Genomic DNA, 27,807 nt, shown 5'->3' with positions numbered 1-27,807 from the left:
TCCTTCTGAATTAGATTACTCTGTGATTCCTTGTTAAATAATCTGTTCCCCAAGTGTGTATAATTCACATGCTGTTGCTGTTTATATATACAGCTCTGTGAAATGGAGCTTTCCTCTAGCATCGGTCTCACCAGATGGCTAAAACATCCTGTCTCTGCTCCCCTCCAAAGTTATAGAAACTCATAATTACCAGAAACCAGAGCTTTTTCTGAGCTCTTTTTTTTCTCAGATTAGATTAGGATGATGAGATGGGGTGGGGGGGGGGAGGGGAAAGGAGGCAGTAATTCCTGCAAGTCCGATATGATTCAGGCAGAATTCCTGCCAGGAATAATTAGCCTATCCAGGGCCTGGCTAGGGAAAGGAAATCAAATAATACAGGAAAATAATGTATGTGCTTCCTCCCATCCCAAAACACACACTGGGTCCCCCCGGGAGGATCCCATCACAGTTGAGAACATAACTTAACTGCTGTCCAAGGCAACAACAGCCTTCCTTTCTAACTGTGCTTTGCTTGCCCAGCCTCGGCTCCTTCCACTTGGCAGTGGCTACCTCTGACACAAGCGTTCATTTCAAATGAATTTTCTTATCCCCATTGATGTGGGAATATATAACTCATTTTGGGTTAAATGGAAAATCTAGAGGAATTGAGAACAGTGGAGGAACTGTATTTTGCCAAGCTGAGACTGCAATGCCTACACTATGGGGCACACAGATCTTGCTTCTGCCAGTCTTTCTCTCATGCCCTACTTTTTTTTGCCCTCACTCAATAAGAATCTGGAATTGGAAACCAAAGTCAAAAAAAGTTTTACTGAAGTTGGCAAAAGGAAAAGACCAAATAAACGTAACTCCACCCTGCAGATATTTCCAGATCCTATTTTCCCAAACGCTGGACATAATGAGGACCAAAGAGAGTGTCTTACCCAGAAGGCTGATGCCCAACCGGGAAAGGCCTTGTCTTAGTCCTTCTCCCAGATTTTCGGGCAGCTGCCGTCTCCATTCTTCTTGCCGATTGTAATGCTCCTCGTCCAGGGAAAGCCTATCCATATTTCGTGCCAGGCTTGTTGCTAGGTTGGTAATGGATGTTAGCGTACCTGAAGGCAAACAGGTGAGTCAATGCCCAGTTAATTTGGAAAGGGCAAAAGATGTTATTTCAGGCAGCCCTTGACTTACAAGAGTTCATTTAGTGGCCGTTCAAAGTTACAATGGCACTTATGACTCATGACCTTTTTTCACGCTTACAACCATTGTGCCGTCACTATGGTCATGTGTTCAAAATTCAAACGCTTGGCAACTGGCTCATATTTAGGACACTTTCGGTGTCACCTTTTGCGATCTTCTGACAAGCAAAGTCAATGGGGAAGACAAATTCACTTAACAACTGTATTACTAATTTAACAACTTCACTGTTCACTTAACAACTGTGGAAAGAAAGACTGTAAAATGGGGGCAAATTTCATTTATCAAATGTCTCACTTACCAACAGAAATTTGGGGCCAACTGTGATCACAAGTCGAGGACTCCCTGTATTTTGCTTAAAAATAACAGAAACTACTACAATCAAGACTTGTACCACATAAAAGTGGTATGTCACACTAATAATAAAAGCTACTACTAATAAATGTTACTAATAATAGATGTCCCCAATTCTTAATTCACTCAGTAGCCTTTATTATGAAGCCTGCTGTTAACTATGGTACAACAAAACTATAATGGACTCTAGGGAATTCCAAAACTAAGTACAGTTCTTAGCTTTTTCTCCCCAAGTTTTGAAAAGGGAGAATTTCCATTTTAAAAAAAAAATTAATATCCAGCTGAAGCATGATTTTGTCTGGCTATGAAAAGGTTGTTTAAACCATATCCTAAATCAAGAAGCAACCAGCTAATGAAGGTTCAGCAAATAATAGTACTATTTGGAGAGACAATCTGATACTGCTTTGAACTGCTGGCAACCTAGCATTTTTTCCATCTTTGAATCTTTCCTATTTTCCAGCTGGCCTAGGCAGCCACAAGATGGCGCTATGTCTGTACACAAATCCAGGAAAAGCCAGATGTGTGCTTGCTTTACAAATGTGTTCAGCAATATTTAATAAGTGTCTATTATTATCTTTTCAACTACATATGATGAGGCAATGTGGTGTAAAATTTCTGAAGTACTGCAGAAACTCTGAACTTCTTTAACGTTTCTGTTCAGTTACTGCATTACAAAATGGTCATGTGGGAAAGCTTAAGTCACTAGTAGAAACAATAGTAGAATAGAAAAAGTGGATTAGGTCCTCTCCCCCAATACATTCTCTCTCTCTCTCTCTCTCTCTCTCTCTCTCTCTCTCTCTCTCACACACACACACACACACACACACACACACAAAGAGAGAGAGAGGGAGGGAGGGAGGGAGAGCAACGTATGCCTTTCACTGAGACTCAAAGAGCTTAAAGGAAGCTGAGGGTAGGAAGTTCATCTGAAAAGTCTGATGCCTTCCTTTAAGACCCCCAACTGATGGGAATGCAGTGGAATTAGAAAGAAAAGATAAATACCTTTGGATATGTGCTTTACAAATGACGTGGTTCCTCTGGAAACCCCACTAACAAAGGCCCCTGGGCCACGAGTGAGACCTTCATAGGGAAGCCTGAAGAAGTCTGCAATCCCATTCCCAACGCTTCTCACCAAGCTGGCTGGGCTGCCAAGAATTTCCAGAGATCCAACAACCCATCCTGCAAAGCAACGCAAGGTAAAAAAAAATGTGTTGAGGCTCACACTAACTTCACAGAAATTGCAACTACAATAAAAAGAACAAGAAGAGGGGGAATAAAGCCCCTAACTCTCATCCCCTCACCCCCCCCTTTTTTTTTACACTGAAATTTATCACATCATAAACTTCCTTTGAGAAAAACACGGGAAACAGCTCATCCACTACAGATTCAGCCACGGCAATCTTTCATGCTTTCTAAATCAAAGAAATCTCTCTGGCAAAAACACAAATAACTTTCAAATGACTTCCTTCCATAAGCCTCCCGTATTTCTGCTAAAGCTATGTGTGGAGAGATGGGTACTGCAGTCAGAGGGCTGGGAGTAATAGGACTTATTTTGCTTTGGAGGCTTTACATCTCCCAAAGCAACTTCGTTATTTCACATCCACACAGCAGAAGAGTCATGACAGCTAGTTTACAGTGATACACGGTCCCGCCTTAAGGGAGCGTGAAGGTCAGCTGCTTGATGGGGTGTTGGGAAAGGGGATGCAGGTTTTTGACAAGCACAAGGAATTATTTTAATCCATCCAACAGCTCTGTGCTGATCACTTTCCTGTGGAGTTAGTTATGGCCAGATAAATGACTTCTTGCTCAACATCACTGTGTAAACAGAAATGGCATTTGCATGTTGATTAAATTACTCAGAGGGAGGATCCTTGTACAGTTCCCCACAAGAGCTTGAGGGTGGAGGAATTTCCAAGATTTAGTTTCTTACACAAAGTTACGGTTGCTGGCAGGGAGCCTGACTCTGAGCATGTTGCAGCTATTGCTAGTTCTGAAGGCAGAAGGACCAGAAGATCACCAAGCCTAGGAGACTTTCTGCAGCCAGGACATTGCAAAGAGACTCCTGTCAAACTAACTAGAAGACCCATGACTAGCTGTCCACACTTGTTATGATCAGCTGAGCAGCTACAATAGATGGACAATTTCTCAGGACAATTTCTCATGCCAGTTCTTTTCAATTAATGCAGTATTTCTGCAACTTATGATACAAAAATATTCCAGAGTGAGAGAGAGGGCTTTACTATACTGATCAACTTACAAAGCTATAGAAAAGTCTAGTAATTTGATATACCAATTGACTTTCAAGCCAATAAGAAAAAAAAGTTTCAATATTATGTTTTTTCATTGTTATTTTTTAAGACAACTTTAAAAAAATCATCACATGAGCTACAATAGTTAAGAGTCCACTCTGTCCTTTTGATTCTGCCATGAAATTCCTTTCCAGGTACTCATATATCAAGAGTGTGCTTATTCCTGAGACTTTACAGTGAGTCTCAATAATTGAATAAACCTATCCACAAAAGCATGATGCAAATAAAAGAGATAACTTCAATTATTTGCCTATATCCAACAAGAACCAAACAACCCTGCAGTGTGTCACACAAGCAAACACTATTTAAAAAACTCTTTATCTTGTTGCAAATAGTCTCAGAATTCCAAATAAGCAATAATGCCATCAGCTATTATTCCAAGTGGCTACATGCCACCAGGATACTGTTTTCAGAAAACATATTGGATGTGCATGCATGCCCAGATTTGCATGGATACCAAACCTTTTGACCCAGGGTCCACCTTTCAGATAATTTCATTGATCATATTTTCATGCTGGCTCATTAAGTCAGACAATATCTGACTTGAGTCCAAGGCTTTTATGGAGTAGTACTATAAACACTTATGCTGATAGTAAGTATAACATTTTCAATGTTTTGAATGCTTATATACCTGAGATAGCCTATAATGTAAGCTCACATTTGAATGGTGGAGGTGTCCCAAGGACAGATTTCCCTTGGGTTGGCACAGCTGAATGAATTAACAGGTGTTTTGCCAAGAAAAGTGCAGGGACTTGTCCAGGCAGTCTCTAAGAACTGGACACAGTTGAAAGGAAGAAAAAAAAATCCACAGATTATTTGTTTTTTTCACTATCTATTCTGACTGGCATTTTAGATCCTCAAGCAGTGGACTTGCCCCATTCCTGCTGTGCATTCCTTCTGAACTAAAAATAATTCTGGGAGTCTATGCATGCAAGATAGGTGTGAACAATGGGTCATTTCTATGGTTTACTTTTCTACCGATTCATAGCGAAAAATGTCTGAGTTCATTTATTCTTATAAACAGATCAATCCGGCACCAATAAAGGAGAATATTTGGTGCTCTCTATACTTGGTTATTTTCTTGCAGACATTTTATTACCTACATAACCTAGTTTGAATAAGAAAATGTCTGCAAGAAAGCAACCAAGCTCAGACAGCACCAAGGACTCCTCAAACCAATCTGGATGTGTCCTGCAACATTTACAGGGTCTCTGAATGTATATGAAATTACCTATTCCTCTGACACCCATTCACATAGTGGCTGACAGCACACATTAGAATGATCTAATCACGGGTGTCAAACTCGCCACATCTCCTGACACGTCACGACATACGGCGACTTTTTTTGCATTGCCGGAGCTGGGGTGGGCGCGACCTCTGTATGATGCAACCGGCCTGTGGGCCAGCAGTTTGACACCCCTGATCTAGGTCATAAGAATTGGAATGGAGAAAAATAATTGTTTCAATGCAATGTATATACTTGTATATAAAAGTGTGTTACAGAGATTGAGTCATTTTGTGAATGTGCAGGTATGGAAGCAAGACAAGCTATCCATTAATTTAAAAGACTGTTTGCTCAGTATTGATCTTGGATAGCAAAGAATCAGCAAAACAAACACACTGCTCAGATCAAAGGACAATAAACATCTGCATGCCAGTCTAGTGTGAGGATTCTATGAAGAAAGACACATTGCTAATCATAAATGGCAGCCAAAGAGAAACTGAACAAGAAAACAGTTTTCAATGGCCTAATTTGCTTCAAATATACAGAGATGAATTGAATAATGCCACAAAAGAAACTCATTTTGTGAGATCATGTTAAGAAACGGTTGGAATTTCGAATTAAGTAGCTGGCTAGCACAGCAAAGAGACAATCAGAATGTAGAATCTACCCCATAAAAGTCCAAATAATTTTTGCTGTTTAATATTACTAAGTTTTCTTCTCATTTTCAGATGAGTTAAAGACAATATTCTTTGAGACAGCACTGTTACTTTGCAGCTGCAAAGCAATCAGCATGCTGACAATAAAAAGAAAAATCCCCCGATCTCTGCTATCTGAATAGGTAATACAATTTTTCTTAGCAACAGCATGGAAACAGTTTGGTTGCCTCTCCCTTTTTCCAGGATGTTTTCAATTTAGCCCACCTAATATTTAAAATAACATTTCCATGAGTAAGAAGTAAGAAGCAATTCTAAGTACTGTGTAGCCTTAGCTACGCTCTCTGGAACATATATTAAGCTATGGTCATTCCTCAAGTTATCTTGCATCTGATGAAATGTGCTGCAGCTCATGAAAGCTTATGCCTTTTAATAAAACTTGTTAGTTGGAAAAGGTTCTGCCAGATTCCTCCTGATTTTTTTTCTCCCAAAGAAACAGGTATCTCTAATAAAAGAGTTGGGTGGACAACCATATGGTTTTTGGTCATCAGCGCAGGACAAAGCATAACTTCTATTGGGATCATTCAGAAATGCAGCCATGCTTTGTAAACGTAACCTAAAAATGTGTACAACTATTAAAAAGCAACAACATACCTGCTCGAAATAGTGCTCCTGCAGCATAATGCATGGCCAGGGCATGAATAAGTTGCCTGGCAGTTGTAAAAAGGGGTCCTCGTTCAAACACAGAAAAGGAGAGAGGAGTGTGATCCGAAGCAATATATATCTTCAGGGAAGCATGGATGCTCACCAAGAGGTTTACTGGCTGGATGGCCAGCTTCGTTAACTTTACTGGATTGACTAAAGCGTTTACATGTTGCCTCACCTGTTCTGGCAGTGCCTGACTAACAGTTAATGCTTTTGCGGAATGACAAACGCTTTTGCTGTCTGGAAGATAGGTCTCAAATAAAGTTTTAATGTAATACACAAATGTGTCTTCCACGTATAACCTGGCTGGTTTCATTTCAAAATTGAGATCATTCACATGGAATAATAAATTTTGCTCTTTTGACAAAGTGACACAAAGTTTTACAAATGCATTCTTGTTACATTCTTCCAGGTCTTTACTAGAAAGTGTAAGGTTATGGACTTTAGCCCACTGTATGGTTTCATTTTTTTCTCCCTGGCACAACACTACTGGGAAATGAAAATTGGATTTGTTGTAAAGCTGATTGTCCAGCTGAAAGTCTCCACAGTAAATCTGGAGAATATAAAACTGCTGAAGGCCACTGGTGGACTCTTCTTGAAATTTATGAAAGAGAGGTCTAAGGTAGCTGGCAACTGGAACCATATTAAGATAAATGTAGTCTACTGTAAATCGCAGAAGTTCTGATGATACTTTAGGGTTCGTGATGTCATCATACACTGTGAGGCTCAGCTGGTTAATAAACAACTTAAACACAAGGCTTTGCTCCTGGCTTCTGTATAAGAGAAAAGAGATAAGCATCATAAAGATTCCTCCAGTTTCAAATAAAAAATAAAATGCATATGAATTTTTTGTGAACTGAACATGAGGATCTGATCAACTTATGCAAACAGATATCATTGTATGTGCCAAGTTACACCTTCCCTACCCGTTTAACGTAAGTGCATATTTTAATTCTTAATGTAGCATTATGTTTAAACTTCCTTATAATATTTTATGCACAGTAATTTTCAGTTGTCTTTGTACTGTAAATGGCAAATAAAGTAATCAGTGAAAAATATCCCCACATCTTGTTATATCTTGGGCTGTTTGAAAAACCTCTATATACTATTCTGTTTTTGTTTTAGCTTTGCCTTTCTAGTTTTTAAAATAACAGGTTTATGATTGTTTTATATATCTATTGTTTTATTGAATTGTTGTACATCAGAGTACCCCAACATTTTTAGCTTTCCGGACCGGGGGAAGGGAGAGGAGATGGTTCCACATGCTCAGCTGCTCGCACAATTGGGGATGCAGGCGCATGCTTGCCCACCACTTCCACGGCCCAGTTCCAAAAGGCTCATGGCCTGGTAGTAGGCTGTGGACCAGGGATTGGGGACTTTTGTTGTACACCATCCAGAGTCACTTTCCATGAGATGGGCAACCATTTAAATTTGATTGATAAGTAAATAATAAATATGAATAGTTTCTATTATGGATCATTAATGTCACATTATGGAAATCGCATTTTCCCCCGTTAAATCACCATGGATATTTTAAAATGAGGATAGGCTGGCTTGCTTCACGGTCTTAGCCACTCTTCTGCCAAGCTTAACTGCAAGTGAAACAGTAAATATTGATACTTGCTAATTTCATGGTGATTCCTAATTATAGGATCTTTTAAAACTACACAAATCAAGCCTGCAATAAAGTTTCTGTGCTCTCTATAATAAAGTCAAGCACTTTAGCAGATACGAATGGGTGATATTATAAACTTCACAAGAGAGATTTTGCAGTTTGGGGCCACAAGACAGTGTAATAAAGATGATCAACTGCAAAGCCTGTATTGGATCATTCTTCTGTCCTGCATCATGAATGAGAACTCCCACAGACCTCAATGGGAGTTATGTGCAAGAAAGGTCTGCTGATCTGGCCAATAAACTTGAAATGTGTGAGTCTTCTCTGAGTTTTGTTTATTATAACAGGCACTTCATGTTTATCCTTTGGTGACATGACCTCAGATGTTAAATTGTCATGCCTTACAATGATATACAAAATGTTAACATGTGTTCTAAACATACACCACTCACATGTGCAATGACACCAAACAAAACAAATAGTTGTGCTAGTTTTAATAAGTCACTTCACACCTAGAGGACTAAATAGCTACCCAGAAAAATTTTCTTTCCAAGCAGTTTTAACATACCTGATCAAACTGTCTTGATGTCCTAGTTTTCCTTCAGGTGTTAAAGTGATTATTACTGTCCCGCACTGATGAGCAATATCCACATAAAGGTAACCAAACCCAGTTAAGAAAATAATCTGTGAAAAATAAATAATTCTTAGAAATCTAACAAAGGTGGCTCTGCCTTGACTTATTAAAATTAACACTGAAACAGAAGAGATAATGACTGTTTCTAAGAAAATATAAATAACAGTTAGGGTTAATTCATAGGGTCCCATCTTCCCTCCACTGGATTTTATTATCTAGCAAAGGCCGAGCATTTGGCTAAACATTTGCATGAAAGTATACTTAGCCATATTGAAAGACATGGTTGTACAATCACTTCTAAGAATTACATACTGAAACACTGTGCCAGCTGATGATCTGATATTACATTGTGATGCATTTCTTTCTTTCTCTGGTTCCAGAGGTTCTCCAGTTCAAATAATTCCAACATGGATGCACAAGAATTTACCCAAGTCAACAAAGAATCATCTTCTGCTCTTTGAAAATTATAATATTTTTTAAATTCATAGATTTGTTGAAAATAAAGATATCACTACATATATAAACTGAAAAGTGCTGATATTAATTTGTCCAGTAGCTCTGGTCTACTCAGACATCTATATTCCCACCAGTGACAAAACATCACTGTTTCTGAGGCAGGTAAAAAGCTTGAAATGTGCTTAACCTAACCAAGGGAATGGAAAAGGGAAGCTTTTCTCAAATGTAGCCATGTTATTAAAAGCTTGATAAATTACTATTTTTGTTTCTAGATTACACTTATCTTGGCTTACCAGTGTTATTAGTGGACACAGAACTCTTCTGAAACATGAAATAACATCTTGCTGAATTATTTCTTTGAAGATTTCCTGATGGCAATTAATTCCTCAGGTCAAATAAACATAGCAGAGGAAGCTCTACTATTTAGTTTCTTAGATTTACAGACATTTGCCTTCATTAAGTATGCTTTTAAACTTGCATTGTGAAAAAGGGTTTTTTTTTTTTTTTTTTTTGCCCTTGCAACTCCTGCCTGTTTCTGAATGCTTTGGAATCTGAGCCAAAGTTGGCTTTGATAGCAAATGGCAGATGGGAATTTCAGTTAGTATCTACTGAGCTTTCTTACAAGAAGAAAGAGCACTTAAATTAATGGCTCAACTGAAAGAGCAAACAGCTTACGATCTTATGATATCGGAGTTGCTTTCATTTTTGTGCCAAAATTACAACCAGAACTAACTAATTCTAATGCAAAGGAATTGCAAGTTCTGTGTTTCTGAGAAATGATTATATACTTGATAGCACATTTTTTCAACATTCTGATTTCGAGATAGAGTTCCATTTGGCAAATAAGTTTTTAAATAATGTAACCAAAAGCTCTTTGAACTTTAATACAGAACCAAGAAAATGAAACCTGCAGAAAAAGCAGTGGAAGCTGATGCTCTCCGGATAAAAGCATCCACATCATGAAAAACGTGAACTTTCACTGGGGAAACCTAGACATAGACTGAAAGTGGCATCATTTCTCTGACTACAGGTTGACATTGAGAAAATCCTTTTTCCACCCAAGCCCTCTTTGTTCCCTTCAAAATGTTTACTAAGGGATCTTGAGGAACCACGCAGTCCCAAACCACAATCCTGGACAATACAGGAGAAGACCAAGGGAAGAGATATTTCTTCTTCTGGTAGCAATTTTATGAACCAAGTGTTTGTTCAGCAATAAACAGCATTTACTTACTGAATTTTATTTTTTAGCTTAACTTGGGAAAGATACAGCATTTGCTGATAATAATACCTTGGTAGTATTGTGTTTATCATTCCTCTCACCTCCCTAAAGTTTTCTTTATTATATTTTCTCATTCCCTTTATCTCTTCACTAGCAACATTTGGTTTGGAAAATCCTTGGCCAAGATTCCTTTCCTCTTTAAATCTGTTGCTCTATAAAACTTTATATATATTCATGGTGCGACTAAATAATACAAGATTTCGGCAAAACAAGTTCTGCCACTGTTAAATATTTAAAATGAAGGTAATCACCAATGTGGGAGCTAATATTTACTCTTAAAAAGTTAAAGTGATACCTTTATCACTTCATCTCTTCCCAACAGACTTTGGATAGGAACATTGATTTGAGGCAGAAAAATGGTACCATTCCACAATCCCTTGCTGGCTCTATTTTAAATATGGTTAAAAGCACCAAAAAAGCATGCATTTTAAAATTGTTATAAGATAATCTTAGCTTCTAACATTGAACCCAAACAACAAATGTTTCTGAACAATGGAAAGCACATGTTGATTAATGAGATTGAAAAATGTAACAAAGAATAAAATGTAAAAAAAAATATTCACGGTTTTTAAAAGCCGGAAAAAGATAGTATTTCTATCTTTACAATGATAACAGAACTGCCCTCAAATCAATAAGGTATTATAAACTGATTCTGCTTTATTTTTGAAACTCAAAAAATGTTTACATATACCTTCTGCTAAGGTAGAAAATCACTAATAGAAAAAACAATTATTTAAGGAAGGAACATTTAGCATCTCTTGGGAGGACCAAACTATTAGTCTTTCTCCTTTTTCTTAGTATATATAGTATATATTTCTTGCTTTTTAAAAATAAAATAGAAGAGTGTCATATAAAATTAGCATACCTATCTAGACTGAGCAAAAAAACCCAACACCCTTTCTGCTACAATGCATTCAGGCCCTTTATTTGTTTTTAAGTTGTAGATATTATTTGTTATTATTGTCGATTTATAATCTGCTCTATGCAAATGTTATCTTTTATTGTTAAAATACTTTATGCTGCAACAAAGTCAATTTAAAACCCAACCACACCACTAACCTGTGTTCCTTGGTTATTAATGTCAACAGAATTACTCCATTCATTTGCCTGTTCCTCTGATGATACAACTTTTAAAAGAATGCTAGGGACCAATTCTCTGGTTTTGCAATCTGGGTAGCTGGCAATTTGATGATAAAGCTCATGGTGCACTGAACTTTCAGCTGGAATATGCTTGCAGTAAAGAGCAAACTTTGGTGTGTCTAGAATTTAAGGAAATATCAAATAGGCACTTTAAAAAACAGTCTCTGAATTTATGGTGCAATTCCATATCTCAATATGCACATGCAAATCTAGCCTGTAAAGAACTCTATCTGACAGATTATCAGTACATATCATTTCCTTGTTTACTTTATGGATCTCCTCTTTACTTCCTTGCCCACGCAAGCTAATGTTTGGCTTAAATATGTTTCATTTTGGATAAATGACAAGAAAAACAAGCACAAGCCTCTTCCTTAAAAGGTTGAAGCATTATGCTGTAGCAACAAAAATGACATACCTTTGATGTTTTCTTTCAAAAGCAGTGAGACAGGACACCTATTGTGGATAATTATGCGAGGACTAGGATCTTCTGATAGAGTTAAGTATGTCACCCCAAGATGTTCCTGGTAAGTCAGTGCTATAGCTCTAAACAAGAATGCAAATTACACATTTCTTTAAAAAGAAGTTCATCTGTAGTTAAAAACTGTACCTTCTTAATAAGATATTAAAGAATAATTATTTGAAATTTTTCTACCTAAAATCAAAATCCTCCTATCTTAAAGAATATAATATTACCCTTATGAAAAACTTAAGAAAGAAAAACAAGATGGGGAAGTAGTTGTAATACAAAAAGATTTCATGTGAGAAAATATAATCATATGTACAAGATTTCCCCTAAAGATGTCCTTCATTTAAAAGGACAATTCTGTAGTATTAATGTGACTACTCCAAAGAACTTTCAAGCACTAAACACCACTTATATTAAATAAATGCAAAATAGTAATAAAAAGCAAGATGTATAAGCAAGATGTACATTTGTTAGCATCATGAATGACTGGCATATGGGAATAGAAATGAAATCAGATTCTTATTATGTTGACATGTTAATACTTACAGACATTAATTTAAAACTTTCCTTCATGTATTTTTGCAACAATAGCAAATAAAGCACAAACCAATTGGTTATATTATTATTTAAAAGTACCTCGCAGTCCTTCAAGCAATGTTTTATCAGAGATTCCTTTCAAAAGTATCTAAACAACTTTTCTTAAGAGTAACATACGAGTAGCAAAATACGTTTAGTGTATAATATTCTCAGTTTTTGGTGCCCACATATACAAAGTAATTGAAATATGGGATTATTGGCATAAATCTCATCCAGATAACAAAATCTAAAACTATAAGGTTTTGTCAATCCCAGATAATTTGCTTTGGACTCAATTTAAGAATGCATTCTTACACTTTTAACAATGGTCCTATTTATTAAATAGTTTGTTGAATATTTCAAAAATATTTATTAGTATCCTATAAATATAATGAATGCCTGATTTTAAAAAGATCTAGTGAAAGAAAAACTTGGGCACTATTTTTGAACTTGAATCAAACAAATTGTTTTTTCTTCTCTATTCTAAATAATGTTTGACCTAACACTGATCAAGAATATTAATCAGTTTCATTAAAAATATGATTTTATTCATCATCATAGAAATTGATAATATTCTTCAACATGTAGGTATACTATCAAAGCAAATTTTAAAGAATTATTTAGAATGTTTCTTGAACCACATTCTTGTGGCATGCTAAAATCTTCTTACATATTTTCAGTGCTGGAAGAATCACTTATTTTCTCTATATGCTTTCCATGAATAAAGTCCAAGGTTACTCTGGAAAAGCAGGCTGTGAGGAAAATGACCTGAGTCAGTATTAGTAGTTTCCTATGTTAGTTTAATGGCCAACTGTTTGAAATAAATAGCCAATATTACAGTAGAACAATTATCCAGGATCTATTTATAATAAATTGAGTTCATTTTTAAAAACAATCTACACATTTTTATGCCAAAAATGATAGCATACAAACACATATGAACACAGAAAAATGAAAATATTGTGCTCAGTATGTAGCTGGAAAAAAGATAATTTATCTATTATTTAAGGAGAAATGAGCAAATAATTGAGCTCTCATGTCTATCGAGCATCCATATCTAGTCTACACAAGGTTTTTATTGTAAAGCAGAGAATAAACTTAAAATAAGTGAATACAAAATATATCAAGTTTGGAGCCAGGAATCTTTACTGCTTTAGAATTTTGCTAGTGTGTCCTGCTGATGTCTGGTAGGATTTCTGTGTTTTGTCAGCAACTTTTTTTCTAAGGCATATTTTGGAATCTCTTGAAGCTCAGCCACACTCTTCATAAATCATCCAGAGAAGTCACTGTTGAGTGATTGAAATGATATAAGGTATTCCCCTCCTCAGTGCTTAGGGATTGAAACTCATTGTCTTCAAAGCATCTCCCACATAGTTTACTCTAAAGGCAATACCATATGGTTGATTCTGATCTTACTTAACTTTATATAGCTTCTTATTTATATCTACAGCATATTCTAAGAACAAAATAAGTTTCGGGACAGGAAATGGAAATCAAGTTTTCTAATCAGCAGTGGAATTTTTACTGTAAAGAGTGGCTTAGTTTCAAAGGAGAAGGCAACTTTGGATATAGGTTGCCTTTAAAACTTGGACATTTTCCTTCTGTATTCTCCAGATCATCACTTCCCTCATTAATTTTCTTCCATATTCTTCTCATTTGTTCTTCTTTCAAATAAACTGTACAATAGCTGTAAATAGCTATCTTTCTCTTCAACTACTACGGTACATTGGAAGAGATCTCACACCCCCAGAGGAAGAGGTTGGATTATGAAAATCTCACAGTTCTCAAAATACTTGAAGCTTTGAAAATAAAATCATTTGCATCATTGATTGCTGTCTTATATAAGGAATGAAAAGCAGAAATATGAAAGAAATGAGGACACTTTTTTCATGTAACATTATTACATGTCCCCACCATTCAAACAGCAATTCCTCTATTCCTACAGTTAATAGTTGCATCTCCTATGTGATATGAGGCTGCACATATCATAGGTCTATATCATTTTTTGACAGAATTTGCATCCAATTCTAATTGGCCCACACCAGAATTCCTAGTGCTTTCAGGAGTTACTAAGACACTGACTTGAGTAAATCTCTGAAGAGAAAGCAAATTTTATAACTGAATGGTAGTAATTAAGAGTAGCTTTCATTTTCTGATTAAGGTATTCTGATAGAAGTTTCTATGGTTTCAGATAATTTGCTATTTTATGGGGTTATGGATAAAACTTTATTCATTTGTTTAATTTATATGCTGCCAACAACATGTAGGAAGAGATATGTATTATGTCTATGGTGGCAAAGAATCAGAAGGAATCTAGAAACTTCTTTTCCAATGAATACATTTTATTAAAAGGCATTGACTTTTGTGAGCAGCAGTGCATTCATCATAAGAAATATTTAATCAGCCCAGTCACTCTTTGCATTTGATGAAATCAGTTGCAACAGGAAAATATATTCTTCCATATTTTTTTTGTTTCTGTCCTGTCTTTATTAATTTTTACAACTAACGCATCCAACACAATTACCTCCTATTTTCCCCACAATAACAACCCTGTGAGGTGGGTTATGGCCCTTTCTGAACCTAGCTGAAGTATTAATTCTTTATGCAAAATGTACCGCTATAGACTCTGACTATGCTTTTACAGTAGATTACTGGGGCCTTATATTTTAGTTCAGGGCCGTGATGGCTCAGGGATTAAAGAGGTTGAGCTTGTCAGCTGGAAAGCTAAGACCTGAGTGCTGCACAACAGGATGAGCTCCCATTACTTGCTCCAGCACCTGCCCATCTAGAGTTTGAAAGCATGCAGATGCGAGTACAAAATAGGTACTACTTTGGTGGGAATGCAATAGTGTTCTGTGCACCTTGGCATATAGTCATGCTGGCCACATGTCTTTGGACAAAGCAACAGAGATGAGCGCTGCCTTTTTGAGGCATACACGATTGGATAAGGAAAACCTTTATATTTTAGCTGAGATACTAATCTGAGTTGTACTATATTTTTGTATCAATTTCTTGACATTGTCTTTTATTACTTCAGATTGGGCCTAATTAGAAGCACAGAAAAATAACCTAGCTACTGTAGTGCTGCTACTGCTACTTTCCTCTCTGGTATATATGTATACATGAAACAGCTTTCGTAACTGCTCAGTGATTGAAAGTACTAAAGTGAATAGAAAGATGATCTTTGAGCTGCATCATAGGCAATAGTGATGACAATATAGCCTGTCAAAAGCTGAACTCCATGATATCCCAAGAGTGCCATGCACAGGTGTAGGAAACCTACATATGTAACCACAAAGAACATTCTTGTTTTGCAGAATTGTGGTATTCTCTGGCTAACATTAACCGTGTCAGAAAAGATATGTCCAATAAAATATTATACATTTCCTTTTCCCCTTTCTTTCCCTTATTGGAAACACACAGTGAACACATACTGTGAGCAAAATATATCTTTACTTTTTCTAATAGTGTGAAGAGGGTTATATGAAAAGTACAACTGAATTTACAATATCAAACACTGTTTCTACTTAAATGAAAAGTTCATTCACATACAGTCTACATACCTGGTACAGAACCCATTTTCATCTCTACTACCAACAGGCACAGCTATGCTCTGCCTTGGGAATTCCGGTCTAATGACAGCTGGTGAGCTCCAGCTTGGAGTGTCAGGACCATTTGTGTTGTGTCTGAAGCTTAGTAACATATATTTCTGAATGGGAAGCTCCTCAGAAATGAATTGGCTCATGTCAGGCATCAAGTCCCAGTAAAGCACAGAACAAGCTTTGGCAGCATCTGATTCCGTAGCAAAACCAACATTAAATATACTGCTGTCTGGAGATGGTAAAAACTAGGGAACAAAGGGGCAAGAAAAAAAGTAAAAGGAATGGAGTACATAACTATTATTTGCTGGAATATCTGACAAACTGGTATTGTAAACTTCGGAAGAATTTGCTATTCCATGTATAATAAAGTTTTTGTCCTGGTCCTTCAATATTTGAATTTCATTATTCCAATGATGGAGAACTTGAGAGGAGAAGCACAGCAATATACAAGTTTCAGCAATAGTTTGCAGCTCACAGAATTATTTTATTGAAAAACATTATTTTGAAGGAAATTGGGAAACACACACACCTTTTCTTAGTAAAAGAAAAAACCAATATGTTTTGCATAATGGTGCACTAGCGGATGCCTCAACTTCAATAAAAATCAAGACAAGTCATATAAAGTGCACTGAGGAATGCCGCATGTTATTTGTTTGGTTTCTAAGGAAGGGATTTATGAAAGGGTGGCATTCTGCATTTCAAATGTATTTTACTCACATGTTTTGTACACAGAGCTTGGGAAATGCTTATAAACTAACAGAATTGTGTTGAGGTGCTACATACTTTCAGGCTGTCGGCAGATGTACCTGCCTTATATGAAAGTGCTGTAACATAATTCTTAGCACTGGTCAATAGTTATTCCAGATTCTGCTACTCCTGTTTCAGCAGTATCTAACAATCATTTTTCATTTCCATGACTGACTATATTATGGCATCTACCTTTTAACTGGAATAACTTAACTTTCTCCTGCTGTAAATTCCTCCTGCTTAGAGAAACAGCTTGAACATATATTAAAGAAATATGTAATCAAAGTTGTACCTCTTCCCTGAGCTGGGACTTCATAGCAGAGTACAGCGGCCAGCCACTGATTTGGAATGGGGTGTTATTGACAATTATACTCTTGTCTTCAATCTGTAGGATTTGAATACCACGTCGAACAATGGAAGAAATGCAGAACTGACACAACTGCAGAATAAAGTAATAGAAGGTTAGGCATATATAATTAATAATTTGTCTTCATGCTAGAAAAAAAAGTAGAGAAACACTTGTCTTGGAGAAAGATATATAAAAATCCTACCTTCTTCCAACATAGTCTTCTTCTGAAATCTACTGAGCCATTTTTCTTAAGGTGTTCCCTTCATTAAGTTTAGAGAAACAGACAGAGAGGCTTCCCTGATAGGAAGTTCTCCATCTCTGTAACTTCACTGACAGTTCTCCATTTCTTCATTACCTTCTACTATTTCATTTATTGCTCATAAGCAGGAACATCTTTGCTTAGCCACAACAGGAGAAAAAAATAGTAGCCCTCAGAACCATTCTTTGGACCTTTTGCTCCCTGTACAGACAAACTAATGATAAAAGGTAAAGCTTTTGATATTATCCTGTCTGCCAGGCCAGTTGAGAAATGGGATGTGATCTGCATAAATGGAGAATTTAGTTCTCCATTCATGGTTGTACTAAATGGCAGAACTAGAAACCAAATTATTTTCTTCTAATAGGCACAGGAGCAACAGTAAAGGCTTCCATTCAAGTAAAAGTGCCTTCTTGGAAAAATCGGCTATTAATTACTTAAAATTTAGCATCTCTTTTTTAGCAATTTTTAAATGAGATATTTAAAAAAAAAAACTTAACGCCAGGCACATTTTTTCTACTTATTGCTTTTAAAGATTTGGATATAATTCTAGTAGGACTAACCTTTTGATGCCCTGGAAAAGTTCCAAGTCTGATCTCTGCTTCCACAAATCCTTCTTCATCCAGTGTTACCACCTCCTCATTGTCACCATCCTTCCATTTGGGGGATGTCATGTTGTGAACGAGCTTAATGGCGACTGATTTGTGCACAGTATTACTGTTTTCCCAATATATTCCAATCTGGAAAGCTTCCTGAAATAGAATATTTGATTACCCTTCCATTTCTCAGTACTTCCATTTGATATTTCGACAGAAGGAGTTTCCAGACTTATATAATCCCAAATAAACTTTGCAACCTCTTTTACAGGACAGTCTTTCAGTATGATAAATATAAAATAAATAAAGATAAATATTTTATTTCTCCAATCTTGCCTTTACTAGGCTAAGCATACCCAACTCCTCCAGCTGTTCCTTAATAAGTTCTTATTTTAGATCACCTATCTTGGTTGACCTTCTTTGGTTATGCTCTGATTTACTTCCCTAAATGCATATACAAAATAAAAGCAGTATTTTAGATATGTTATAACCAAAGTATAATAGAAAGGAAGGAAGATCTTGACGCTTAAACTTTGTCCATGCAGCCTATTTTGCTGCTTCCTTGTTGCCTCATGTTCAGCTTCTGACATACTAAAGCACCCAGATCCCTTTCATGTCCACCACTGTCCAGTATTCATCCCTAATACTATACATGGGCCTTGGATTTTTTTTCCTGCCTAGATGAAGGTCTTTGTAAGTTTCTATCAACATTCATACTGCTGGTTTTGAAACCCAGAATGATATAGCTTTCAAAGCTTTTTTCTACCGCACTATGCAAAGCTTTGTGCAATGGTAACTTAGTATGATAAACAGACCAATATATTTATATGCTGTAGAACAGAGGTGCCCAAAAGGTTGGGGCATATAAACATATGCCCCAACATATAAACATATTAGAGAAACAGAAATATGTTTTTTAATAGGTTCGATGGAGAGAGGTTTTTCCACGGACCAGAGAGGGCGTGGTTTTGTGTGTTGCCTGCATCCCATGGATGGGGTTTTGCTTGTTTGTGTGGACCGGTTGCTGGTATGCCATGAACCAGGGATTGGGGACCCCTGCTGTACAAGAGACACTCAAGTAACTTCTACATCTCCTACCCAGTTAAGTGTATGATTCACGGCTAAGACTAATTCTGTACATCCAAAGATATAGCTTAAAATTCTAAATGGAGAAAGCATCAGAGAGCCATGCACAAAAAGTTAAGTAGACATATTTTATATCAACAAATCAATCTGACCTACACACATAATTAGAGATAGCTAAGTTATAGTAAAGGTTTTAATCCTATTTGTTTAAGGAACATAAAGGAATAAATATAAAAATTGTGCACATTTCAGAAATGATTCCTCAGAAAGACTTTGGAATTTGCACAAGTGTCGCACTTCTCTGGTATTAAAAAGTATGTGAAAATAGATTTTCTGTGAAAAATAGAAAAAAGGAGGGACACTATAACTCCTAATGCTTTAAAAGTCACATTAACATTTATGAGAGAGTTTATTAAATACACCACCTGAAAAAATTGTGCTACTCTGATAAAAACAGGAATGTGCCACGCCTGTGTGAAATTTGAAACAATTCTGAAACATTTTCAAAGCATACATTAGCCAACATAGTAGCCCTGGTTGTTCAACTTCAAAACTCCCATAAACATCCTTCACACTTCAAATAATGGAAGTTGTCACTGATCTTAAAAAGAGACTTCTCACTGTTTGTCCCACATTATGAATAGAATTAACTGGATAGATGGGCCAATTTTTCAGTTGGAAAGTAAGCAGACCAATGCCCCCACTTGTTTCTTATGTGATTCTCTACTTGTGTAGCTACTAACAAAAACAAGATACATTGTGCCCTATGTCATGGTTCAGCAAGATCTTGTGACCATTGATTTGACATGTCCCATCCTCCCTTCCAACTTTATCATCACCACCACCATCATCATCATCATCATCATCATCATCATCATCATCATCATCATCATCATTATTATTATTATTATTATTATTATTATTATTATTATTATTATATATTTCAATGGAAAGCCTGCCTGGAAGTTTGGTGGTATCATTGTTTTCCCAGTGGGAATCTGCAGAATAATCCTTTCTCCTTCAAATAGCCAAAGATCCCACTTGGACTGATTAATCAGCAGAGCCCAGGGCAGGAGTTCTATCAGCAGCGTTTTCATACATGGCTTCCACACCGATAGCTTCACACGCATTGGGCTATCCCACTGAGTGAGCTGTTCACTGCTGTTCCAAAGAACATATCAAAGGGAGATAAAAGAAAATGGTTAATTCATTGATAAAATTTGCAGTTTATCATCCTAGCCATTCATAAAGCCTTGGTTACTCTGTAGTGCTCCTGTCAACAGGTATGATTCTGAAAGACAATCAAGACAAACCTGTCCCTGATTTAGGTTCTCTGCCTTAATTGGAATAGGCTTTTATTCAAAGATCAAAAAGCAACTGAGATTTCTGAAGTAATTGAATTAAAGATTTTTCTAGACAACATCTAGCAATGAGACTCTTGGCCAGTTTTTTATTCTTGAAATGGTACATATGTTTTCTGCATATATGACTGTTGTTTTCTAAAAATAAATATCATACTTCATTTTCCTCCTATCCCTATGTTGCCATGTAAAAAATTACCCTCTGCCCTGGAATGCAGTTGGTCTCAATTTTGGTCATAAGTCAAGGACTACTTCTATGCAGGTAGGGCTGTGGTTATCACCAGACATCCTTAGGTTGCTGCTGGATGCCTTGCAATCTGCCAGTCCAATAGTAATACCTACCCTGTCCCACTTTTTAAATGCCCCACCACATCTATGATACACCCCAGATGTGTATATCAAAATGGGGTTGTCACATCATTCTCATGGCCTCTTTGTACCTCTGAGTTATATTGTAGCACATACAAAAAATAAGGCCTTTGATTGTGATGGCACAACTGACATCTTGCCTTTTTTGACCTCCCCTAGGCACTGATGATGATTAGCGATCGTTTTGTGTACTGTGTGAAAGGATGGGCAGCCTCAACTGTCTCACAATTACAGAGTATGAAACAGATGGCTGAACTGAGCTGTCAGTTTCTTCTTTTGCCTATTGGACATTTTAGAAATAAACAAACATGAACAATACCTCAAACTAAACCAAACCAAAAGTCTATCTAGACAAATATTAAGTTTACAAGCACCTTTTGTCTGATTTTATTTTATTTTTTATTTCTCCTGATGTGTAGAAGTTTTTATATATTCATTCATGATTTCTGGTTATTATTACTACATTCATACAATCATAATTGATGAATTGGTATCAAAGTAACCTGCTTACTATTATTTGCTGAATTAGGACTGTGAAGCAACTCTACTGGTAAAACTACTGCATTCCGTTTCTGGTCTGGTCTGCCCTTAGACCTTAAGGCTACCTTTCTTAGAATTAAATTACGTATTCAATATGTCTTTTTGCAGCAACCGCAGTCACTTTGGTGAAGCAAGAGAGAGAGAGTAGTCTGGATTGTGAATGGAAGAGACATTCTAGCATTTTGGAAAGAGACCTTTCTTATCTCTGTTCTAGACATGCGAGTGAGAGAGAATGGGACATTTAACATTGAAGGCACATTCATCCACTCCCCTTCTTTAGGAAAGAAAACTAACCTGAATTATATAAAGTTCTTAAATGTGAGATATTTGAAGATCACGCGTCACTTGCAAAGACATTTCTGCCATTGCAAGTAGAATAACTCCAAAAAGAAATAATGAAAAGGAATAATACCTGGCAAAATCCTTCCTTATGTAAGGCCAGACAGATTGTGGCAAGCTGCTGCACCCATAAAAATCATTGAGTATTTCATGTATGGTGCCATTCGTATTCAGTTTGGTGGCTATCTGTTTAATAAGTGCTGTTGAGATAGGCACTGCACATTCTGAGGGATTATCTTCTTCCCTGCCATATGCATAAAAAAAAAAATACAAAAGATGTGGTATTCATTCCATGAATTTATTAAGAAAGCAACTGTCAAACTTTTGGCGGCTACCTGAGTTCTAAACTATTTTTCCAAACATGAAAATCCCAAGGGTCTTCCTTAACAAATTTATTAAGATGAAAATAGTAGTGTCATTATTATAATCACTGACCTAGCACTTTATTCAATATCTGCACAAAAAAATTAGAAAACTCAAATACAGCCACATTCTAGATGGAAATGAAATGGTTCATGCTATAAAACTTTATAAATACAAATAGCATAATATTAAAAAATTAATATTTAAAATTAATGGATTAAATATAAAACCACGTTGTGAATAAAATATTAAAATACTGAATTATGGGAGGAAACCACATGCCAATGAGAAATAATATTTATACATGCAGTTTAAGATGGAGATTTTCTGAGTTATTTTGCTCATAGCCTCATATTACACTGAAGAATAGGTTGACGTCTTTTGGGTAAAGGGGAAGTCTACAACTCTGGATTTTTTTATCCAATGGTTGCTTGGGTCTTCATCAGTCCAAAACCTTAGACTGCTTAAATAGCTATCTATGCTCTAAGCAGTTGTTTCTAATTTGTCGTGATTCTAGAAAATAAATGAGATCTGTGCTTCATGCTCCAAAATAAAATTAAAATATTTTTTTAAAAAAAGATTGCATGAAATTGCATGCTAGATTTTGTTATATTTTGTCAAGGAGACTGAAATCCCACAGGACTTTGGTGAGAACATTGATATTTGATCAGATTTGGTAATCTGTGTAAAATTCTGGGCATTATATCTTTTTATATTAATTATTTTTATTTAATTTTATATTCCTGTGGGTGCTGGTTGGGGGAGTGGAAAGTATGGTACTGTCAACCTTTAGTTTATATTAGGGTCTGAAAAGTTTCCAATAACAATTTGGTGATCCTTATAAAGCAAACAGTTGGGAACTACTACTCCAAATTTCCATTACTTACATGAAATTGGGATAATGCTAATTAAATTTTGTATGAACACAAAAGTAACTTTTAAATCTAACATGTTTAGGAAATTTTTTTTACCTGGCTTGGAAGGTTAAGTGATGGATTAGATCTGGTTCTATATTTTGCAGAGTTTTTTCTTGTCCTTTTCCAGGAATTAACTGCATTTCACTCAGACCCAGGTTTCTTTTCTCTAAATGTATGATGATGGGATCTGGAAGATGGCTCCGTATGATAAAAAGAGGACTGAAAACAATCTACAAAAGTAAAAGAGCAGAGTAATATTGGATGCAGTGTTCCAACTCAGCATTCCATTATAACAAACTGTCAATAAATCTCTGTTTTAGGGTCAAACTGACCCTATTCAGAACAGGAAGAGTAAGATCAATTTGCACAAGGGGGAAGGTACTCACAATTCGTTGCTGGACTTGTGTCTGTGCCTCTAACGTCAAAACCATGCACCATACATAAATAATAGAACTATTTGATGATGGCACCTGCAGTGAAAGAAAATATATTTATAGAGGTTAATATAAATAACCACAACAAAACAGACTGCAAAGCAGAAAGAATTGTTATTTGTAAAGAATGCCTGTTTAGAATCCAACTAACGGTAGGGAAATGGAAGAGGCTATTTAGGCCTTCAACTGCAAGCCTTTGCTGAGTTCAGGAATCTAAACTAAAGCATCTGTGGCTGATATCGCTTTAATTTTTAATTAAATGATATTTAATTTCTGTTTCCTAAACAAATAAACTTATATTGGTTTCTGTTACAATTGTTCATTTTTGTCAGTTCATTTGTCTAGCTTAAAAATGGTTCTTGATAGTCCATGCTCCACATTGTTTCAAATTCCTTAAAAATTTATTATCTGTTGTATAATCTTTTCAGGTATAAACGTCACAGATGGATTAGTTTGTAATTCTTTGGATTCTTTTTTCACCCTTTTTGATATAGGGATAGTACTTGATCATTTTTAATGCAAGAATAGCACAATTCTTCCAATTATGTGGCATTTCAACAGTTCTTTAGGATTTCTCAAAGACAATACATTAAAAAAATTGCCAAATATCATCAAGACCCTTTAGCTCTGAAGATTTAAACTAACTGAAAGTAGGATATTCCTTGACAAAATTTCTGTCAATCTCAAGTTTCAGTCTAGTGCCTTTAATTCACAATTGCCTGAGGTAACACAACCACCAGTTGGAAAAGACTAAGCAAGAAGAGTTAATTTGCTCTAACTTTCTTCTGTTGCCTATTAGCATTTTATTTTCTTCACTAAGAAAAAGAATTATTTTGTCTTTATTTGCAACATAATACAATTTTAATTATCTTTCCAGAGGCTATCTCTATTTGTGTTCAGACTGGAAATGGCAGCAGGCACACTATTAGCAAGTAAATAGGATTTTTAAAAAACACTATATAGGAATTAACTCATTTGGACTGGGATATTTATGGGGATAGAAAGAAGGAAACATTAAGCAATTTGAGTCTCAATTTGACTCTTTCAATGCTCCCCTCCCCCTCCCCAATATGTGTTTCCATACCTGGATGACTGTGCTATATTCTGTCAGCTTTGACTCAAGTGACACATCTCTTGACCAATCTTCATCCCCTTTAGCTTTTACACTCAATTCTGTCAACTCATTATTTTCTAGAACATATGATGGTAGTTTCTGCTTGGGTTCAAGGCAATCAAAGTGTTCTTTCACAACAGCCTGTCCATCATGCCCAATATAATGTTGAACAACTTTCAGTTCAATGCTTTCAGATAGGTAACTACATACAATTTGTCTTCCACAAATGATTATCTAGATTAAAAAAAATATACAGACAACATAGAAGAGTGTTACATATAAATCAGTTCACAGACGGAAAGCTAAAATGCACCTTGCACATACATTTACATATAGCAGAGTTCCCCAGCCTTTCTAGCTTTGTGGACCAGCAGAGGGGAGGGGATGGTTCCGCGTGAACGACAGGCAAGCACATGCAACTCCATTTGCACAAACGGCAGGTACGGGTGTCCATCACTTGCACAAATGCGAGTTGCACATGTGGGCACCTGCCACTTCTGTGGCCTGGTTCTAAATGGGCTGCAGCCGGGTACTGGGTCATGCCCGGGAGTTGGGGACCCCTGCATTATAAAAAGATGCTTGTAGAAAGACAAGAATGCTCACATGTGATTACCTTGGCCAGTGAACCAATGTTTAATACTGTACTGAAATCAAACATTTTATCCACCTGTTCTGATACGATTTGAAATTTTCTTTTCCATGTTGAGCTTTGAGAAATACGTAACCTATTCTTAAATATCTTTCCTGTGCTACCTGATTTGGGATACTCTATTTTAAATACTGACTTTAAAATCAAGGTAGGTGAATAGAGTTATCAGTGTAAAATTTTAAAAAAAGAACAGACTCAAAACTGAAAAGAAAAATCATGTAAAACTAAACAAGATTCTCTGCGGGCTGGCAAGAGTTACCCAAGCCTTGATTTCATCTTGTCTAGAATGCTGCAATATGCTCAGAAATGTGTTGCCCATGGAGACTACCAATAGGTTTTAATCAATGCAAGTTGCTACCTGTCATCATATCATACAATGAAATTCCTGCTCTGGCCGACACCTGTTTCCAGGCCTGAATAGAAGTTGTTATCCTTAATCTTTGAAACCATAAACTGCCTAGGCTATTACTATCCGAGAGGCCACATACCGTGTTATGAATTGTCATTTGTTTTATATGCTCAGCAGGCACAGAGTCTGCAGACATTCATGTGCTGTTGCTGTGTTTTACTCAAACGGAAGCTGATGTTTTCCCTTTGCCACACAATTTTAGTAATACCTGTATTATATTTTAAATTGGGTTGTTAATTAGTTTTTAGTTGTAGTATTTTATTGCATAGTTGTCTGTATTACTGTGAAATTATGATCAATGTAGAAAATCACTTTACATATGAGTAACTAAAGGCGGCCGGAGAGGGGGAGAGTGTCCAGGATTTTCCAAGAGGCAGTATTATGAGTGCATCACAAGTAGTTCTCGACTTACAATAGTTTGTTTAGTGAACGTTTGAAGTTACAACAACATTGAAAAAAGTGACTTATGACCATTTTTCACAGTTACAACCGTTGCAGCATCCCGGTGGGCATGTGTTCAAAATTCAGATGCTTGGCAACTGACTCATATTTATGACAGTTGCAGAGTCCCGGATTATGTGATCACCTTTTGTAATCCTCTGACAAGCAAAGCCAATGGAGAATGCAGATTCACTTAACAACTATGTTACTAACAACTGCAGTCATTCACTTAAGAACTGTGGCAAGAAAGGTCATAAAATGAGGCAAAACTCACTTAATAAATGTCTTACTTAGCAACAGAAATTTGGGGCTCAGTTATGGTTGTAAGTCGAGAACTACCAGTGGTCCTAATGTATAATCTGAACCTGCCACTGTGGTACTATAATTCTTGTTTTCAGAACCAATGCCTCTATTAAACCACTCACAGAAAGAGAAAAAGGATGATAAGAGAAGAAGACGCTTCACGATTACGTCTGAACTGAAAGCATGAAAGCATCTGTCGCTATTGTGGTTATTACATGATTACATAAGCATAATTATGACTAACAGCTTCCCTAGACAATATGATGGAAAAAGAATCCTATCTAGAAATGCTCATGTATTGCATGCAAACCTTTTTTTTACTTACTTGTTTTTGTATTCCACTGAGCTGCTGAATCTTGATAATAAGCGAAGCTGTCCTTCCTTTATACTGAATAGTTCTGATAAATGTTCCTGCATTATCTACACTAAATGGCTCAGACCACCGCCAGTTTCCCCAACCTTCAATACAAGTATGTAGCAGCTGAAAAGAATAAAAAACAAACAAAGCAGAAATAAACAATAAACATGTTAACTGATGACCCATAATAACCAGTTAACTTTATGGTAAGTAACAAGTTTTATTGCTGAAAAGGTTCTCATTATGAGAACTGAAAATGTCTATTACCTTTCACTGGAAAAATAAACAAGCTGCATGACCCATGTAATCTAGCATTCGAGGACATCATAAGTCTTGATAATCATGTGTTTTATATTCCAGAAAGTAAATAAACTTCCAGTTTTGAAAGGAGAATTTCTAAGCACGTTAGCCTATTTTATCAGAGGCTAAGTTTTACATGAGGGAAGCAGCCTGCCATACAGTTATTTATGATGAGACCCCTTTCTCTAGCCAAAGAAGGTTACCAAGTTGATGTGTTGTGAATACTAAAAACACAAATAAAACCAAGGCCCCAGAAGGAGATAACAAATCCTCTACTTACAGCTTGAGGACAATGAATCAAGGCTAATGGAGATAACATTTTGAAATTATGCTTTCCATCCAGTGAAGGATGAAACTGACCTTTAAAAAGGAGGCACAATAGCAAATGTCTATATGTTGCAACCCAGTAACTTGCTGGCAATTTTTGGTCCCTTCAGCACAAAACTGAATATAAAATAAACATGTCCAGTACAGTGGGTGGCTTTTGAATGACAAGCGCTAGACCTTGATTACTAACACAAATATACAAGATAATAAGGACCCTGAAGGGGAAAAATCATTCTCTGAAACAACTTTGATATTTAAATCTTAGAACCAAACAGAGAAATAGAATTTCTGTGGCCAAAACCAAAATGACATATAAACAAAATACAAGGAATAAGAGTTTGGAGAGAGCAAGGTAGCTA

At 36.3% G+C, this 27,807-nt stretch overlaps 1 protein-coding gene across 4 annotated transcripts in view; it reads right to left on the bottom strand.

Annotated features, from left to right (window-relative positions):
- VPS13B (vacuolar protein sorting 13 homolog B) overlaps nt 1-27,807 on the bottom strand; it is a 317,155-nt gene that overhangs the window by 13,948 nt on the left and 275,400 nt on the right. For 3 of the 4 annotated variants that reach the window (XM_039328885.1, XM_039328881.1, XM_039328880.1), the window contains exons 44-58: nt 26,789-26,944; nt 24,632-24,895; nt 23,500-23,583; nt 23,168-23,343; nt 21,907-22,077; nt 20,184-20,385; nt 18,106-18,294; nt 17,230-17,376; nt 16,152-16,435; nt 11,962-12,089; nt 11,466-11,665; nt 8,606-8,721; nt 6,372-7,195; nt 2,533-2,709; nt 921-1,091 (exon numbers count right to left, since the gene is read on the bottom strand). In XM_039328885.1, the coding sequence (XP_039184819.1) occupies nt 921-1,091; nt 2,533-2,709; nt 6,372-7,195; nt 8,606-8,721; nt 11,466-11,665; nt 11,962-12,089; nt 16,152-16,435; nt 17,230-17,376; nt 18,106-18,294; nt 20,184-20,385; nt 21,907-22,077; nt 23,168-23,343; nt 23,500-23,583; nt 24,632-24,895; nt 26,789-26,944 (3,289 nt within the window). The remainder of the gene's footprint in view (nt 1-920; nt 1,092-2,532; nt 2,710-6,371; nt 7,196-8,605; nt 8,722-11,465; nt 11,666-11,961; nt 12,090-16,151; nt 16,436-17,229; nt 17,377-18,105; nt 18,295-20,183; nt 20,386-21,906; nt 22,078-23,167; nt 23,344-23,499; nt 23,584-24,631; nt 24,896-26,788; nt 26,945-27,807) is intronic. The other variant, XM_039328884.1, reaches the window with a different exon arrangement.

Source organism: Crotalus tigris, unplaced genomic scaffold (genome assembly GCF_016545835.1).
Source record: "Crotalus tigris isolate CLP2741 ecotype Arizona unplaced genomic scaffold, ASM1654583v1 scf7180000024384.25900115:4084858, whole genome shotgun sequence".
Taxonomy (NCBI): domain Eukaryota; kingdom Metazoa; phylum Chordata; class Lepidosauria; order Squamata; family Viperidae; genus Crotalus; species Crotalus tigris.
The sequence above is the reverse complement of the archived record's forward strand: the minus strand, read 5'-3'. Positions and strand labels throughout refer to the sequence as shown.